Below are 19,566 nucleotides of genomic sequence, written 5' to 3'. Positions count from 1 at the left end.
TCGAACATATTCTACCGCGTAGGCTACAAAAAATCGACATTAAAATAATGTCATAAACAGGACATTTATAATTGAAATTAAATAATTGAATTTTGCAAAGAATGATACATAAATGACAAAATTTAAACGTTTACAATAATTGTCCGGAACATAAACCCAACATGATTGACTTGTATATTTTATCCAACATGGCAGCCTCCATTGGTTTCTTTTCAGACTTTTGTCAGTTTTGATTTGTTTGAGCAGAGACGTATATACGTCCCTGGTTTGAGATTCTGCCGTTGCAATCATCATTTTAGAATACCGGTGATCAGGAATGAGAAAAATCGAACTCTATGTAGCACGGACAAACACAAACATATAGCACATCTTGAGAAAATTTATGGAGTAACCCTGCAGACAATAAATAGAACTGAATGTAGCCACATCTTTTCGTCAGTTCATTCTTTATGCAACGATATTTCATCAAGACTCAAATGTTTCTTTTAATCAATATGTAGCCATGGGTTGGATTATTGTTCAGATACCAGAACTATTCTGTTTCCTTTTGCGAACCCGAAGACTTTTTCGCTTTTTCTTTTTATTCATTTGTTTGTTGCTTTACTGTGAATTTTTCCATTACTTCATTGTTTTGTTATTCTGCAAATGGCCAATATTAGACGTGGATACTCTACAAGCTCCGTCAAAATCAAACCCGCTGAAAGTTATGATAATAGCTGACACTCACATACTTGGATGGAGAGAAGGACACTGGTTTGACAAGCTGAGAAGGTATGGGGAAACATTTGCCAATGACAGTTAACTGGCTACATTTCTCTAATCTTTCTATGGTTTTGTAATTTGTACCATCAATATATCGGTATTTACACAGCTATATGAAAAGTGTATCAAAAACCAATAATTTCAAGATCATACGAGGGTTGTTCGGAAATTATTGAGACAACTCAGATATTTCCCTTTCTAAGCTGAAATCAACATTATCCTATGGGTATTGATTCAGTATAACAGTATCATAAAACATGTTGAGTTTAGAGTTCATGGTATCACATATCCTGGTACCAGATGTAGTATGTATAATAGTTTGTAACAAAAGGAAGGTGGATTTGCTTATCTATTAGCTGAAAAATATTTTCATGCTCCAAGGCCTTATATGCCTTCATGTTGATATCATTGTTTTTGTATTGATATTAATAATTGCTATTACTATCATGTTGCTATATTGTTGATATCATTAGTACATAATTTTATACAAAAGTGAGCATATGTTTTTGTCAGTATTGTCTTTCTTTGGCAAGTTATAAAAGATAATCTGATACATATTGCATGAAATATCAGATCATTTTTTATATGGACTAAGCATTCCAGTGTCAGTCTACCTTACATACTTAATAAAAATGTTAAAGAGTGTAAAAAGCTGGATTATTGTTTCATTACTTGTTGCATGTAATGTATTTACAGAGAATGGCAAATGGAAAGGTCTTTCCAAACCAGCATGACTATACATAGGCCAGATGTAGTTTTTATATTAGGTAATTTGTATTGAGTTTGTATGTTCCATAGTATTAATACACCAAATCCTCCTCTATGCTATTTCAAATATCAAAATGAGTTTGGGTGTAAATCTTTATAAATGTAATTGTATAATGTTATATTCATATTAATATTTGCAGGTGATCTTCTAGATGAAGGGAAATGGTGTTCAAAAGCAGAGTTTAACTATCATGTTAAACGTTTTAAACAAATGTTTGCAACACCACCTGGTGTTGAAACTTATGCAGTCACTGGAAATCATGATGTAGGCTTCCATTACATGTAAGTAAATTTATTTGTAAAATAAAAGTCATACTGATAGAATTTTGTGTACATTCATTTTGCCATGGATTGCACCAACTTTATATTGTCAAACCATTGAGCAAATCTTGTTTCAATTAATATCGTGATGAATGCATGACATTGATTCAATTTCTATTTCACTGTATGCTAATGTGAACTCAATATGTACAATGCAGGATGACAGAGCAGAAACACAAGAGATTTGAAGAAGCCTTTTCTGCACCCTCTGTACAAATGGTGGAAATTCAGGGCAACATTTTTGTCTTGTTGAACAGCATGGCATTAGAAGGGGATGGCTGTAATCTGTGCTCAGAAGCTGTTTCAAAGCTGGAAAAAATATCCCTTCAGCTTAAGTGTTCCCGGGTAAGAAATAAAAATTGTGATCTTTCCAGTTACCTTCCATAGTTCATGTGCTCTGTTACAAGGGGATACCATGCTGTGTATTGTTTTTGTTATAATTTATTGTTTGATTATATAGTGTTTATAAGAAGATTTATGAATTGATTGCAGTTTCATTTGAAGGATTTTATTTAAAGATGCTCATTTTTGACTTTCACTTGTTTTGTCAGGAGCAACTCAAAAAAGAGAAATTGTCTCCTGCTTGCAAGAAAATAAGGAAGATTACTGGTACTTATACTCAACCCATACTCATGCAGGTGATATAAATATTAATACATCAGCTAACAGGGGGTATTGGCTTACACATATTTATGTGTAGAGCAAAACAAAACATTGGCCTCTTTGTCTAGAAATGTGTATTCATATTCTCTAAACTGTGGTTAAATACACTGTATTTTAAAACTTTTAAATCTTCCCAAGAAGGTACTCATTATATCGTTTTCTCAACCAATATTTATTCAGTTTAAATCATACTTGACATGTGAAAGTGTAAACAAGCCTTCTTGTTTAAAAGCATTACTATAGCAACAGTTAATACCAAGTAAATCAATTATATAAAGTTTTGCTGTAACAGTTAATTCTTTTTTTGAGTAGCATTTTCCCATGTTTCGATCATCAGATCACAACTGCTCAACGCCAGATGCAGCCCCTCCACAGGAGATTGATATTCCATTTCGTCCGAAGTTTGACTGTCTTTCTGAAGAAGCTACAAAGCAGGTACAACATGTGTTTGATTTCTGTAAAGCTACTGCAAACAAATTTAAATACTAGTATATCCAAAAATTCATTTCTTGATCAATATTTATATCTTATGTTCTATCATATGATTTGTAGTTTTTCAATTTAAAAAACATTACATAGAGTATTCCCGGTCATATAAATTATAAACTACAAAGAAATTTGTTAATTGAATTCCAAGATGTTGTTTTTTCTCTTTTTTGATTTGGACACCTTTGATTTTATTGGCAATGCATGCTTTTCAATATGTATATGCAAACAATTTATTATGAAATTGAAATATATATATTATAGTAACAATGATTCTGTAATATATATTTCAGTTTCACTATTGTTTGCATACTATCATCCTGTATGTATAGCTTGTTATGAGAATGAAGAATATTATTTCTTGACCAACTGTGTTTATTTAAAGAATATTAATGCTTTGCCATCCATTTTATCAGTCACTTTGATAGTTCAACATGTATAATATACAGACTGACTTTACTTTTCATTATCTGCCACAGGTTTTTAAATGGGTCAATCCGAGACTTGTTGTAAGTGGTCATACCCACCATGGATGTCACCGTATCCATGACAACGGCGTACCAGAGTGGACAGTAGCCTCATTCAGTTGGAGAAACAAAAAGGGACCAAGTTTTCTTTTGGTTTGTTTATTTATATCTTGGGTTTCTACTTTATCTGTGAATAGCAGTACTGCAAAAATGAGACAAATAGGAATACTGCTAACTTTTGGATTTGTTTGATCATTTAGTTGTGTACCTACCAGTATTTATCATTAGCATCAAATCTATGCTAACTTGTTGAAAAAGCATTTTCTGCTTTTTTGAATACCATACATGCAAAACACAGTACATTCAAAATTATATAAATCTATTAACTGTGCCTTCATAGATGTATAAGCAGATTTGTTTATAATGTATTCAATAATCAATCAAATACATGTACATGTATTTGTAATTCTGGATGTTTTTCCTTTTATTTTCAGGCGGTTGTATCACAGACAGACTTTAGTGTTAACCAATGCTTCCTTCCCAACGAAAATACAGTGTTTTCAGTCTACATCACTGGGTTCATTATAATTATTCTGTCGATGTTGTTACCAAGGAAACCTCATCATGTGACCAGCTGTGTTGACCTATCAGATAAATCAAGTTAACAGGTAATGGACTTTTGATTTCCTAAATTTGATTGCAAATGTCTTCCTACAAGATGAAATTGTCTTTCAAATTCCATGTAGATATGATTCAATCATACATTATTATGTTTAATGAAAGTTTATACTTACTGTCATGTATTTAAAAATTAAAAGAATGTTTATAAGAGCTGTACAGATTTTTTTAATGAAATAATCTATATATTTTTACATGATTTATACATGTGAAAGTATATTATGAATTTTTTGTTAAAAAACTCATTAAAATGAGTAGCATTAATTTGTAACCTTATATTTAGTTAAAAATCAATAAAAGCAGACATTTTTTCTCAATAAACATGATAAAAAACTCCAACACACAACATAGACAACCAGTACTCAATCTGGAGAAATCTTAATTTACTATGCAATATACTTGCACCCACTAAGTATGATTCTCTCTATTTTTTCTAAAATTGATTGTTATTAATTGATCTAAAGAAACTGACGGGAATGAAAGCTACAAAATCCAGTTCTAACAAGTTAACGATTGGTCGAAACCTCAGCAACCTAAGAAAATCGTGGACTGCACGAAATAATTATGATGACGTCAGACTCAAATACCTGTATTATTTAGACCAATCTGATTAAAATCAGATCCTCGATGCTCCCGTTTTAATGATGTTTCGCTGATGTAAAAAAAGTTGGCTTCTTTTTATGTATTGTTTAATATATTGTCAAATACTGGAATATATGAGAGTTACACATCATTAAAACGGGAGCATCGAGGATCTGGTTTTTAAAAATCAGATTGTATTTAGACGACTTTATAGCTGTTTCTTTTATCTGACATACTGATGTACATGAACAATTATTTAGCTACTTTTACTAACTCTTTACGATCAGTTCACCAATTTGCTAAAAGATGTAAAATTAAACAATTAAATGATTTTTTGATGGTTCATGCGGGCTATGAAGGTAGCAATCACTGCTGAAAAAAATACATAACCCGCTAACACAGATTTTGTATTTTTTCTGCAATGCCGCACGCCATGAATCACAAAAGAAAGAATTTTATTGTTTAACATACCAATAACTATTGAATTGACATTGTTGCTTTCCTTCATATGAATAAGATCTATTTCATAAGTTTGAAGCAACTCGTAATAATTCCATAATGCCTGATAATGGCAAGTCGTTTATTTGTTATTTATCTCAAAGAAAGGACCCTCTAATATTCAATGAGCAAGTGTTTATATATACAATTATATATATTAACACGTTCATGTTGACAATGCAAGCGTTGTGAAATACTGTCAATGTATTTTGTCTGCCTGGTGTTAGGAGGGGATACATATTCGAATTCTTATATCAAAGTTAGACTTATTACATGCATGCAAATTCATTATATGCGCGGAACAAGGGTTGCATGGGGGCGGACCCCGCTCAAAAATTCAAACGTGTTAAAATGACATAGTAAAGTTACCGACAATAGGTATTGGATCAAACCCCCAAATCCATCAATAGATAAAAAAAATCCTTTGAACCCCCACTCCTGGAAAAAAGAGTGTGTTTCACGCATGCACAATGCATCATTTTTGGCTAAAGTACTACTATAATAGGCATATAGCCATCTTTTTTTCTTTTGAGCTAGGTAAATAAATGATAACACCAGGCATAGAGAATCAAACATATTTTTCTTGAATTAGCATAGTAAAAAAATAAAATAAAATAAATTTTGAAGGCCCCCCCCCCTTCTTTTTTTTTTGCTGTCGGGTAAGTCTGCCCCCGACCTTCCAAACATGCCTGCATAAACACAATCCACACACAGTATTGGTTGAAGGTTATATCTAAATCTATATCGAAATTTAAAAAATATCTTATTCGAAGAAACTGTACAGAAAGTAAAAGTATAAAAAATAAAACCGAAAGAACTTTGCACACATGCATGTCTATGGAAAATCCAAGGGAGGCTTTTTATCATATACAGCTCATAGCCTCATTCTATGTATAATACTCCGCTTGTGTTGGGTATGTGATACATATTACTCAGGTAAGTGTAATGACATATCAGTAAAATACATTGACATAAATTATACATATTTAGATAACTTTGTCCCCCCCCCCCCTAAACCGTGATTTGACGTTTTGTAAATAATGATATAGTGATATCAGCTTTAATAGTAACCACGATGTAAAGCAATAATTGTTATATAAATTAATCCTAGTAAGAAGTATTTTGCTTTAAACATCCACCCCCAGGGTTATCTTATCAATTGTTGTTGATTTTTTTGGAACGTTTTAAAATTAGCTTGTGGTTTTCCCTGTGTATATTCTTAGGCACAATTCATCAGGTTTCCTATTTATAGCTTTGTTAAAAGTTGTTTTATTTATACAGGATGTAAAGCACAAGCAGTTCGGAAACAACACAAGTCCATGTTTAAAATATTAGCAGTAAGTATTTTTTGTAGATTTGCATGAGTATATAGTTAAAAGATGATGCTCTGTAACTGTTACTATTATTTTCTTTTTTTAAAAATCGATAATATCATTCAGTATAGCGAAAGTACGATCGAGACACAAGAAAATTAACAAATTACTAGCATCTGATTTGATTTCTCTTCATTTAGATGAGAGTTATATTCGAATGGAAATAAATTTAAAAAAACCCACTGGTATATTAAGATATGGCGGACAGGCATCCCAAGCGTCAAAATGCGGGCAAGGGAAAGGGAAACCAGGGACGGGGGAGAGGTACTGGTAGGAACTCTGGAGATCCGAGACGGAGGCAGCCAAGACAACCAGACCTGACAGAAAGAGGGGGGAATTCAAAGAAAGAGCTACATCAAAAGAATGAAAGGTTACTTACAAAACCAGGTCCAATGTTTAATTTAACAGTCCACCAACCGTTTAAAGAGGAAAATGAGTTTATGGCTTACTTGCGACAAAGAGAACTACCACCGGATCTGGACTTTGAGATTGACTCTTTTAAACCATCAGGATTTAGTACGTTAATTTCCATTCATTTTCCAAGCAATACCGCGTACAAAGACTTTATTACCTGGATTCGTGAAACCAGAAAAGTTGGATTTCTCACACATATTGAAAGAGTGGAAATCGCTAGAGCAAGTAAAGAATTTATTGAAAAAAATCTTCAGATCATTGAAGAAAAAAGTAATCATATCGTAGCTCTTCATCAAGAAAAAGTTCTGAAAACCAAAGAAGAACTATCCACTTTTTGTGGTACTGAACAAAATAAGAAAAAGACAAAATATATCCCTTTCCAAGAATATGAACGCAAAGAAATGCATAAAAATAAATTGGAAGAAAAGATTTCTGAATTGGAAGCGCAGCAAAGGGAATTTGAAAAGTCGGTTGCAAAAATCAAAAAGGAATTTGAAAAGCTCGAGGATCGCATGGTTAAACAAAAGGAAATCGACCAGTTACTTTTGGAATATGATATAGAGTATTCCCGACTTGAGCAAGCATTGCCAATATATGCACGTCGCACAGATATCGTCGAAACTGTCTTAGAAAACCAAGTATGTGTTCTTCTTGGCGAGACAGGGTCGGGAAAAAGTACACAATTGACCCAGTATCTTTTACAGTCCAAATTAGCCAAAGAGGGCCGGATTGTTTGCACACAACCAAGGAAAGTCGCAGCTGCAAGTCTTGCTCAACGTGTTGCCAGTGAGATGAAGTCAACAGTTGCTGACGTCATTGGTTATCAATGTGGAATTCAAACAAAAGTTTCAGCTGATACAAAGGTTGTGTATATGACTGACCATACACTCCTCAACGAATGTTTGAAAGACCAGTTAATGAAAGAGTACTCTTGCATCATAATCGACGAGTCACACGAGCGAAGCATATATACAGACATTTTGCTTGGAATGATAAAGAAATGCTTGCACCAAAGACCGAAATTGCGTGTCATTGTGACCTCTGCAACAATCAATCCTGACGTCTTTGTACAATATTTCAACGGTTGTCCGGTAATCAGGGTTTCAGGTAGAATGTATCCTGTCGATATTATTTGGAATTCATATTCTGAAGAAGATTTGGAAGATTTTGAAAGAAAAGCAGTTGAGAAAACATTGGAGATTCATGATAAGGAACCACCTGGTGACATTCTTCTTTTTTTAACAGGGCAGTTGGAAATCGAGCGATGCATCGAGACACTGCAGTGGGAACTGAAAGATAGATCGGATCATTGCATTCTACCATTACATGGAAAACTCCAAACAGAAGAACAGAACAAGATTTTTAAAGAAACACCTCAAGGGAAAAGAAAAATTGTTATTTCAACCAATGTGGCAGAGACTTCTGTCACAATTCCTGGAGTAAAGTACGTTGTTGACACGGGACTTGCCAAGGAAATGCGTTATGATCCCGATAAAAAAGTAAATTCATTAAAAGTGGTTAAAATAACCAAAAGCTCTGCTGATCAAAGAAAAGGAAGAGCTGGAAGAACTTCCCCAGGCAAATGTTTTCGGTTTTACTCCATAGAAGATTACAACAATATGAGTGCAGCGTCAGTTCCTGAAATTCTTAGAATTCACATAGGCCACGCCATTCTTAAATTATTACAACTTGACGTAAATCCCATTGCCTTTGATTTCGTAGAACCACCTCCAAACAATTCTATGGAAACAGCTTATCAGCAATTGGTAATGTTAGGGGCAGTCAAGGATGGAAAAATTACTAATCTTGGAAAATGGATTGCAAAGCTTCCTTTGGATCCGAACTTGGGAGTCCTTGTTTATAATGCTATTCAAAAGAAAATTGGGTTGGAAGCAATAATTATTGCGGCATCGTGCACAGTGAGTGGAAATCTTTTCTACAGAGCAGGAACACAGGAACAGAAAGATACGAGCGATAAACTCAAAATACAATTTTGTCACAGCAAAGGAGATCATTTCACGTTTCTTAACGTCTTTAAACGTTGGCATTACGTAGAAGAAAAAGAAAAAAGACAGTGGTGCTTAAATAACTCGATAAACGGAAGGGCTATGCGAAACATTCGAGATACGGTCAACGAAATCAGATTTATTCTTAATAAAGAAATGAAAATACCAATCAAATTTGAACTGAAAGATATTACTAGTAATGAGGAAACGTTACAAAAACTTTTATTCAAAGCTTTTCAAGCAAATCTCTGTTACTTTCTCGGACACGAAAAAGCTGGTTACCATTTTATTGACAAAGATCAACAAATGATTATTCATCCGTCGGCATCTTTTCAATCTCTTGCATTGTATCCAAAATGGGTAATTATAGAGAAAGTTTTGAACACTTCACGAGAATATGCTGTAAATATAACGGAAGTGAATGAAAAAGATGTCAATGAAGCTTTAGAGAAAGGAGAACTAAAATTTGATATCACCGATATTAAGAGGAAACGTCTACAACAAATTCATAAAGAATATGTGGGACAACAACTCCAAAGACAATTTGTTGGTCCAAGATGGAAGCATGCAAAAGACATTGAGAAGAAATTGAAGACTGAAAACAAAGATTCAGTATTTGTCATCGACGCTGATAGAGACAAAGGGGAAGTTGCGATATATGCACCAGAAGATAAAGTTAACGCCTCAAAGGAGGCACTGAAAAATTCACTGGATCCTATAAGGGAGAAAATGCGAAACGAAACGAAAAAAATCCCCATTTTCCCAAGATGTTATAAAGTATTAATAGGACCAGGTGGGGAAATAAAAGACTTATTGTCAGAAAATGATTTTAATTCCGTTTTGGTTTATTGCTCGGACAATGAATTCGATTGTGATGAAGAAATGTTAGATTGGCTGAATCAGTTTGGTGGGATTGACGAGTTTGTAAAAAAGTCCCCTGCTAATAAAAATAAGAGGTATAGAGGAGAAGTTATTTTTAAAAGTAGTAGTTCTGCGAAAAAGGCAGTTGCAGCTACGCGCGAAAAAACATCAAAACTTCAAGCAAAGCTACCTTTTTGGAAAATCGATGACTCGGGCTTATTTAAAGCCAAACTTCAGTGGTGTCGGAGAAAACCGCAACCGTACGGGTTTGTTCAGATTAAAAACGAAGACACATTGAACACAATTTTGACACTTTGTTCCATGGTTAAAGTGTCAGTGGGTGGAACGCAAGTTAGGATCAGTCGAAGTAGGGAAAAGATCGACGAATTATATGTTCAAGGCATCAATGATCTAGTCAACGAAGATATTTTGCGAGAAGGAATACTTGAAGCTTTTAATATATCAGATGAAGACGTCGGAAGAACTTTTATACCGCGGAAAAGAATACATGTATTTACAACTCCAGACATCCTGGATATTCACAGAAGACATTTAGAACAACAAATTGGTCAATATGTGGATAAAGAGAAGTTCCGAGTTTTTCTCCGCGACCCTGGTCCTCGTGACTTTGATTTTACAGGGTATGTCACCTTCAACGACCCAGAGGAAGGTAACGAAACCTGCACAAAACTTCACAATAAAATTACCATAAGTAATAACGTTGTCTCTGTAATTCCGGAGGTCCATTCACGTATGTACGTTTTGGAGCGTGTGTTCAAACGTGTTGAAAAGGAAATCAAAGATTTTTGCGGTAAAACAAGAAAAGAAGATAGAGTGACAATTGATATAAAACAAAATTCGACTGGAAATTATATTCTAGGGATAGATGCAGACAATGTTGACAAGATGATAAAAACAAGATATGATATTCAAAGTCTCCTTCAAGGTCAAACTTTAGATATGGAGGCTATTCCATCGTTGAGACGCATGTTTTCATGGGAAGGTAGAAGTAAAATTGATAAAATCATGGGAAAGACCCACACCCTGATAATTCTAAATGACAGAAATACGTCAATCTCCATCCATGGTAAAGAATCCGATCGCTCATTGGCTATTGAAAAAATTGAAAAGCACATCAATAAGCTGGTTTCCTCAAGGTCACGGGTAGTTGACCTTAAAGGCGAGCTGCAACCGCCAGGTTTGATGAAAAGAATAATTCAAATGCATGGTATAAATTTACAAGGATTGAAGAATAGTACACATCTTGTAAGTGTAGAACTTGATCACAGAAAACATAGAATAAAGCTTCTTGGATCGGAAGATGCCTTAGAAGTGGCAGTGAAGGACATTGAAGACATAACAAAAACTTTACTGAAAGCGAATCAAAACAATATGCCATCGAGTGATCCAGAGTGCGGAGTTTGCCTTAGTGTGGTTAGCGAAAGTAACTTATATAGACTAGAATCATGTGGACATCCGTATTGCAGAGAATGTGTAAAACTGCATCTCGATTCGGTACTGAGTACCAAAGATTTCCCTCTCCGATGCTGTCATAAAGGCTGTGAAATGCTATGGACATGGAGTGATATCAACAATATGAAAAACTTTGGATTTTGCACGTTGCAAACCTTGATAAATGCATCCGTTTCTTGTTATGTAGCAAAGAACCCAGACAAAGCAAAATATTGCATCACACCTGATTGCCAAATGGTCTACAAAGTATGCACGGAAGGAGGAAGTAGGTTTGTTTGCTTACTTTGTCAAGCAGTGATATGTAGTAGATGCCATGTAGAGTACCATACAGGTCAATCTTGTGCAGTGTACGAAAGAAAGAAGCAAATTGACGAGCATGGGCTTCAAGAATGGCTGGACCGTGATCGCCTAAATCGTGATCTCTGCCCGAAGTGTTACGTGTTAATCGAAAAACATGGTGGCTGTCTGCATATGCATTGCACAAAATGTAATATTCACATCTGTTGGTTGTGTAAGGCTATTTTTGAATCTAGTAATGAGTGCTATGCCCATATGTTGGAGAATCATGGGACTTTTATGTGATTTTAGCGTGTTGTTCTATCGATTGACACATCAGATAGATTTGCGGGAAATTGTCATGAATGAGAAAATGTGTTTTCCTTGGAGACACGTTTTAGTAAAGATTTACACCGATTTTTAAGGTTTTACTGTGAATTGTTTTCATGTATTTAAAAAAATGGGTTTTAAATTTGTTTTGCCAATACCGTGTCTACTTTTTGATTTACTTTTTAACCACATTTTTACACTGAATTTTATCCATAGCAACTGTCAATTTTAATTTATTTTTATTTGTTAAGTGGAACGTTACGGTATATCATATTCTGTATTGTTTAACAGCTCTATTCTATAATGAAGTTTTCAGATGATACACCATGTATATTATGGGTTGAAGTATGTTTTTTTCGTAGTTAAATATAAATGTTAATCCTGGTGTTATCAACTTTTTTTACTCTGTGTTGTTTACTATTTTAATTGTTTCCTGTACCTCATGAAATATTTTATACTTTCTTTATTCTAGACAGTGTATTTTTTGACATTTGTTTTAAATTACATCTATCGATTAATGGTTTATGTAAATTTAACCTTTTTGTACTTTGTTATTGCATTAGAAGTCTTAACTTGTAGCATGTTGCACTCGAACTTTTCAGGAAAAAACACACTCTAGGTCAATTTCGAAAGGATTGACCCATTAATTTTTTTTTTCGTGTCGATCCTGACAATAATAATTCCACTGATTTGTTTATATTGATGACCTATCTAGATCGCATACATTTTTTCCTGCTTCATCGCGATAGACCTTTCACTTTTGGTTTAGTGTCTTGAACATTCTTGGCTATTTCTATGAATTTATTCTGTTCGTTTTTTCATAATATTGAATATATCGTGTACCCAACTGCACTTTTCTTGCTCTGTTGTTCACCATGATGTAATTTTCTTGTGAATTGATAAATAAAACATTAAAAAAAACTATATTCCTATTGTTTCTTCAAGGCGTTGCTGACTTAATTATGTCTAGTGTCCAGATAATCATATGGAAACTCAATCGTAACTACTCGGCCATTTCCTTTGGCGAAAAAAAATTATTTTTCGCCAGCGGAAATGGCCGAGTAGTTACGATTGATGAAAACTAAGTACATGTAAATCTTGCTTTGATTACATGAGCAAGACGTTCATTGAGGAAACGATCTCAATAAATGAATATTTTTTATGCCTTAAACTAAGGTTCTACACTAAATTTTTGTCCGCCGACTGTATCATTAAAGACTAGATGCATTGTGGCAACGCACTTTGAAATTTTTTTTCAAAGTGTGTTAAATTTTTGACAAAATCAACGCACTTTGAAATTTTTTTTCAAAGTGCGTTAAATTTTGGACCAAGTTAACTCACTTTGAATTTTTTTTCAAAGTGCGTTTTGAACGTACCGACACTCTTAAATAATTTTTCTCAGCGAAATTTTTCCATAAATATAATACATAAGCATTTCCAAGAGAAACACTTTTATAAAGTTTGCCCAACTTTGAGCTTTGTTGCTACAAGTAATTTACCCAATACAAGTAACTAAATCCAAAATCTTCCAATGAGTCCAAGTTCATTTGCAATGAAATAGAACAACAGATTACGTTAAAGGTCGTTTATTCAATGAACCCAATTTGTATTGTATTAATTGAAAACAATAAATTAAAGAAGAAAAAAATCATTGAATAAATGACAAATTAATTTGCAAAGATGGGGTTAAAAACCGCTAATTCACAATAATTCAAATATACTCAATGAAAGTTAGAATAAAAAACAGATTACTTTGCAAAGGTGGGGTTAAAAACCGCCAACTCACAATAATTCAAAATCAATGAAAGTTAAAACAACATTTGACTATGTATAATGTGCGTGCATATGTAAAAGGTGTAGGTGGGTGGGTAAAACAAAGTTCATGGAAAAATTTACACCCAGCAGCAAAATCAGAGAAAATAAGAATGAGAGAATTTACATGTGCCAGGTTCTGATAAGGCAATAATGTATTACAAAAGATGATTGGATGCTGAACATTGCATGATTGATTGATCCAAGATGTTTAACAATCTTGAAACTACCCCCCATCCCCCCCCCCCCCCCCCCCCAGTGAACCTGTTGTGCACAAATGCAAATTACCATCTGTAACATGACAAAGTATTTTGACCATGGTTGTTAATGAGCACCCCCTTACAAACACACAAACATTATTTTACAAGCTTGACTTACAAAGAGATATTAATAAAACACACACAAGTATATTATTACAAAATTTGCTGCCAAAAATGATTTTATTTACAATAAAATTAGTTTTTTGTCAACCAAATTTTTCCATAAATATAATACATAAGCATTTCCAAGAGAAACTCTTTTCTTAATTTTGCCCAACTTTGAGCTTTGTTGCTACAAGTAATTTACCCAATACAAGTAACTAACACAAATTCTGGAACTGAATTTTTGATTGTATGATGATTTGTTAACACTCGTGAATCTAATTTACCGTATTTAAAACGGGGATGTGGATGGTGTGGGGGTTAACCAAAGATACAGGTCAAATACCAGTGCATCATTTAACTGATTACAAGAAGGTCCCCTTCCCCTCATATTTCCTTTCAAAACATATGATATTCAGCAACTTTGAATAAACATTTTAGATCGGAAAAAGAAATATGCTCTGTATAAGTACATGCAGTGTTATTGAAAAAACAAACTGGCCGAACAATAATTTCTCCATTGGTATGTTAAAGATTCTATGTGTTTCAACAGTTACTCTCTTTTCGTATTCTAATCAAATATAAATCACTTCAATAAAAGAATATTAACATTAACGAACATTCAGTTATTATAAACTTAAAAACAAGCATTAGGATGTGGGTTAATTTTCTCGCACTGATCTTCTAAAAGATCATGTAGTTTTTGATAAACAGAACTAAGGCATCCTTTTTTCACGTCATATTTGCATTAAGCCAGTTGAAATATATTGTACATTGATCTCCATTATTCATATATATACTAGTATATAAATCATATTCATTCGGGCATAGCCCAATATACCAGATAAGAGGTATAAATTTGCTGCATATTAAAAAAAAAGGGAAAATGCAGTTGCTAAGTGATGAAGTTTATGTCATATTTGGAAAATTCAAACCTCCCGAATATTTTTTTTCTGTGTAAATTGTCGATATTGTACATGTCTTATGAGAAAAGAAAAAAAAATTATCATCTAGAAAATATTTATCAAGTTAGCTGAGAATGCAATGAGTTATTTTATAACTATATCACATTAAGATAAACAAGGTTAAAACAATCATTTATTATATATAAAACTATCAACTATTTTCACAAAACCGTGAACATTTTTTTCAAAGTGCGTTAATATCGACGATATAATTTTTTTTTTTCAAAGTGCGTTGACTTGGTCCCAAAATTAACGCACTTTGAATTTTTTTTTTAAAGTGCGTAATTTTTCAAAGTGCGTTGTAACAATGCATGTATATTTTGGTAATTCGGTAATTGATAAAGAAACTTTATTAATGCTATGTAAAAATATTCGTATTCATATCGACAATTAACTTCATCAGGTTGATTTAAAAAATGCCTGCCATGTAAATTAGTTCATACTATAGTAAATGAAAATAAATTTGAGGCTTTGTATAATTTTTTCAAAGTCAAATACTATGCGAACTCAGTCTGACATTTTGAAAAAGACATAGTTTTTTTTAAACAATTGAAGGTCGAATATATTTGTGATTAAGTTGTCTTTCATGCAAAAACATATTGTTAGAATGATTCAAAATATAGCTATTAAAGATCGTTTTTAAAATTACAACGTGTCCGTAAATATAATTTTTCTCAAATATGAAGAGTGTCTGTCTTACGATTTTTGTCTTTCGTGATACCATACGCATAGCCCCCTAACTCCGTAACTACCCTAACTCCGTCACTTTTGGGAAACTCCTCGTCGTTTGAAATAAAGTACGATAATGACGTCATTTTTTACATGTCAAAAATCTTTAATCAATTGTCAACAATTTGCAACGGTTAAATTTAAGAATGTGTCAAAAAATAACAGAATTAAACCTTGTTCATTTTATGCACCATTAATTGAGTGAAATCAGCTAAAACTTTTTTACGGGTGCACTAAAATATCGATATTTCTGACATGCGGGCCCATTCGATCATTTACGGTCGTCAACCATTTTAAGAGAGGTCAAGATGAAACATTTCACATGTAATACATTTTTGATTAAGGTAATTAATACATTTTTTTCAGTCCGCAATAGCCTTTATGCACTATACTTGATTATAACGTCAAATCGCTCATGCCGATACTTTTGCCTTATACAGGGTATAGATATATCCGGTATATCTCTATTTAGAATATGGTACATTTCTAAAAATGTAATAAATAAATAATAATAAGTAATATATTAATTAATGATATAAAATATTTGAAATATGTAATGACAGAAATCAAACGGCATCCATACATTCTGAAAAGGCCATTGTGATAGTTGTTACATGGACCATTTTTTTATTCTGGCGATCATTTCATTTCGATGAAATGATATACAATTTAAATTGTATACACCGATTTTACTTATTATAACTTGGCCTAGATACAAGTTGAGTTTAAACTATATTGTTAATGTGTCTTCATTCCCTGCCATATCATAGAGCATGTGGGTGACGGAGTCAGGTTCATAAGATATCATAGGCATGCGTGATAAACGTCGTATTCAGAGGGCTTATTTGAATTAAACTAAAAATATTTTTGTTAATAGATTTATAAATTATATTGTTTCAGATTATATTTAGTGATTGCAAATGATAAAAACCACAAAAAATAATTTACAGAGAAACGCGGGAGGTTTTCTGCTTATGGTGACGAAGTTTGGGTACTCGGGGATATATCGCATAGCACCCTAACTCCGTCACTACCCTAACTCCGTCACTTTCGGGAAACTCCTCGCCGTTTGAAATCAAGTGCGATTATGACGTCATTTTTTGCATGTCAAAAATCCTCAATCAAATGTCAACAATTTACAACGTTTAAATTTAAGAATGTGTTCAAATATAACAAAATTACACCCTGTTCATTTTATGCACCAATAATTGTGTGAAATCAGCTAACACCTTTTTACGGGTGCACTAAAATAACGATATTTCTGACATGCGCGCCTATTTGATTATTTACTGTGGTCAGTCATTTTAAGAGAGGTCAAAATGAAACATTCACATGTAATTTATTTTTTATTAAGGTAATTAATACATTTTTTTCAGTCCTCAATAGCCTTTATGCACTACACTAATGATAACGTCAAATCGCTCATGCCGTAATTTTTGCCTTATACAGGGTTACAGATATATACGGTGTGTCGGTAATTATAGAATACGCTACATTTATTAAAAATGTAATAAATAAATAATATAATCATTAATATATTCATTATTGATATGATATATTTGAAACATGTAAGGACAGAAATCAAACGACATCCATACTTCTGAAAAGGTCATTGTGATTGTTGTTACAAGGACCAATTTTTTTTTATTCGGGCGTTCATTTCACTTTGATGAAATGATATACAATTTAAATTGTATACACCGATTTTACTTATTATAACTTGGCCTAGATACAAGTTGAGTTTAAACTAAATTGTTAATGTGTCTTCATTCCCTGGCGTATCATAGATCATGTGGGTGACGGAGTTAGGTTCATAAGTTATGATTGCACGTGTGATAAACGTCGTATTCAGAAGGCTTATTTGAATAATAATAAAAATATTTTTGTAAATAATTTTATAAATTGTAACGTTTCATGTTATATTTAGTGATTGCAAATGATAAAAACCGCAAAAAATAATTTGCAGAGAAACGCGGACTGTTTTCTGCATATGGTGACGGAGTTTGGGTACTCGCGATCGGGGATACTAGATGTCCCTCTGCGCAACTCAGTTGAAAGTAATAATATAACTGTCATTTCCCGACAAGAAAAAATATTAAGCAAGGGAATTTTTAATTAAGTGAAAGAATAGCGATACTTAGTGTGTGTATATATATATGAAAACAATCAGATTTCAGTACACGTGTTTTTTACAGAGAATTTCTTGAGAAACGCTAAAGCTTGCAAAGTTATCTTAAAGTGAGTCGAAGTATTCAACGAGTCTTTGTGCAATTCCATTTTATATGTACATGTGACACGATTGATTTATAGGAAGATCTTCTCGTTTTAGCAAGATGAGGGACTTTTCATACATGTACATGTAGCAACACAATGGACAGACCACACTAGTGCTTTTATTAACAGCCTTGATAACCTTGATAACATGTCTAAATGTTATATGAATTATAACATCATTACTAACTCAATTGATTATGCTACAGTTTTTGTAGATTTTCGCAGGGGTCTAATATGTGTACATGTACACAGTACAAAGTACAAAAAAATTATGCGTGTTATTCAGGAAATACAGTTAATGAACTTACAATACGAAGATGAAGAAATATTACAATCTGTAATATCAATCAAGAAATAGTTAATCTAGATAGTCACTCAGTATTTAGCAAAGCAATAAAGTGTAATATGAAAGCTGAAGAATGTTGTAAGCAGTTTGTCTTTCGTGTTACTTCAAGTTTGAAATAAGAAAAGGGACGTACGGTAAAAATAAGTACATTTGTAATTTTTTCTTGGCGTTGATCGGATCGATGACCATGAGAAATATAAGACACGCTATACTGTTGATTTAACATGTTATAGGACCTTTCTATAATCAGAATTGTCCTTGCTGTTGTCCTCGTTTTTTACGAATGTTGACAAACTTTTCGGTCTTCCGATGTAAAATAGTCCGTATCTATCGAATAAATCGATTAATTGCTTTTCTGATTTTTTGTGCTTTAATGCAGTTTTTACATCAGTCTTTACTATAAACATGTCTACATCAAAATACACGCATGAAAATATTGAACTCTTTTAGTATGCTTAAGTCAGAAATTTAAGAAATCTATCCAATTATGCGCAGATTTAGTAATTGTCCCTGAAGTGCCCGAAGAATAATTATTTTTTTTTTCAAGGAGGCGGTCAGCCTCCCTGAATGACACCCTATGATCCGTTCATTTCAAGGATTCATTGAAGGGGGAGGGGCAAAAGGCTGGGGTTTGGGCCGCCTTGCGATTACCAAGCGACCAGTTAAAAAAAAAATGCTTTTTAACTATTCTTGCAAAACTGGACATAATAAGATTTCAAGATCGAGATCGATGAATTGAAACATACAAACTGGTTTTCATTTTGATCACAGAGAGGGGGCACTAATCTAATTAAAATTACACAAGCACTGACCATTTACAACACAAAGAGCGAGATGAAAGGTCTAATTTTAATTAGATTGAGGTGGCACGCCCCTCTAAATCGGTCCATACCATGTGTGCAAAAGGAGGGTCCGTAGCGGCCGGAGGTCTGAGGGCCGCTTTGAGGCCCCCGGTGGATCCAGGGCAAAGCCCCCGAAAGCTGCCTGGGTTTCAGGTGCTTAGACACTTTTATGAGCTATATACATGTACATGTATATTATACATATACTCGACATATTCATAAAGAAAGATAAAAACAACAAAAACTGATTAGACGTTCTCTTTCTAAAGGTCTTATAT

At 33.3% G+C, this 19,566-nt stretch overlaps 2 protein-coding genes across 4 annotated transcripts; both read left to right on the top strand.

The window, feature by feature from the left end:
* Nucleotides 1-173: 173 nt before the first annotated feature.
* Nucleotides 174-4,298, top strand: LOC105325357 (metallophosphoesterase 1). The gene is made up of 8 exons (XM_011424876.4): nt 174-771; nt 1,459-1,529; nt 1,671-1,812; nt 2,010-2,196; nt 2,403-2,489; nt 2,827-2,949; nt 3,480-3,620; nt 3,962-4,298. Exons 1-8 carry the CDS (start codon nt 503-505, stop codon nt 4,130-4,132), a joined length of 1,191 nt encoding a protein of 396 aa, XP_011423178.3. The 5' UTR covers nt 174-502; the 3' UTR covers nt 4,133-4,298.
* A 1,719-nt stretch (nt 4,299-6,017) lies between these two features.
* Nucleotides 6,018-12,872, top strand: LOC105325358 (uncharacterized). 3 transcript variants are annotated; one of them, XM_011424879.4, is made up of 3 exons: nt 6,018-6,161; nt 6,507-6,562; nt 6,794-12,872. In XM_011424879.4, exon 3 carries the CDS (start codon nt 6,796-6,798, stop codon nt 11,932-11,934), a length of 5,139 nt encoding a protein of 1,712 aa, XP_011423181.3. In that variant the 5' UTR covers nt 6,018-6,161; nt 6,507-6,562; nt 6,794-6,795; the 3' UTR covers nt 11,935-12,872. The 3 variants fall into 3 exon arrangements, with proteins under 3 accessions (XP_011423181.3, XP_011423179.3, XP_011423180.3); XM_011424877.4 differs by having other exon boundaries at nt 6,739-12,872; XM_011424878.4 differs by having other exon boundaries at nt 6,084-6,139; nt 6,739-12,872.
* Nucleotides 12,873-19,566: the final 6,694 nt, after the last annotated feature.

The sequence above is a fragment of the Magallana gigas genome, chromosome 3 (genome assembly GCF_963853765.1).
Source record: "Magallana gigas chromosome 3, xbMagGiga1.1, whole genome shotgun sequence".
Taxonomy (NCBI): domain Eukaryota; kingdom Metazoa; phylum Mollusca; class Bivalvia; order Ostreida; family Ostreidae; genus Magallana; species Magallana gigas.
Note: the sequence above shows the minus strand (reverse complement) of the source record. Positions and strands in the feature narration are given on the sequence as shown.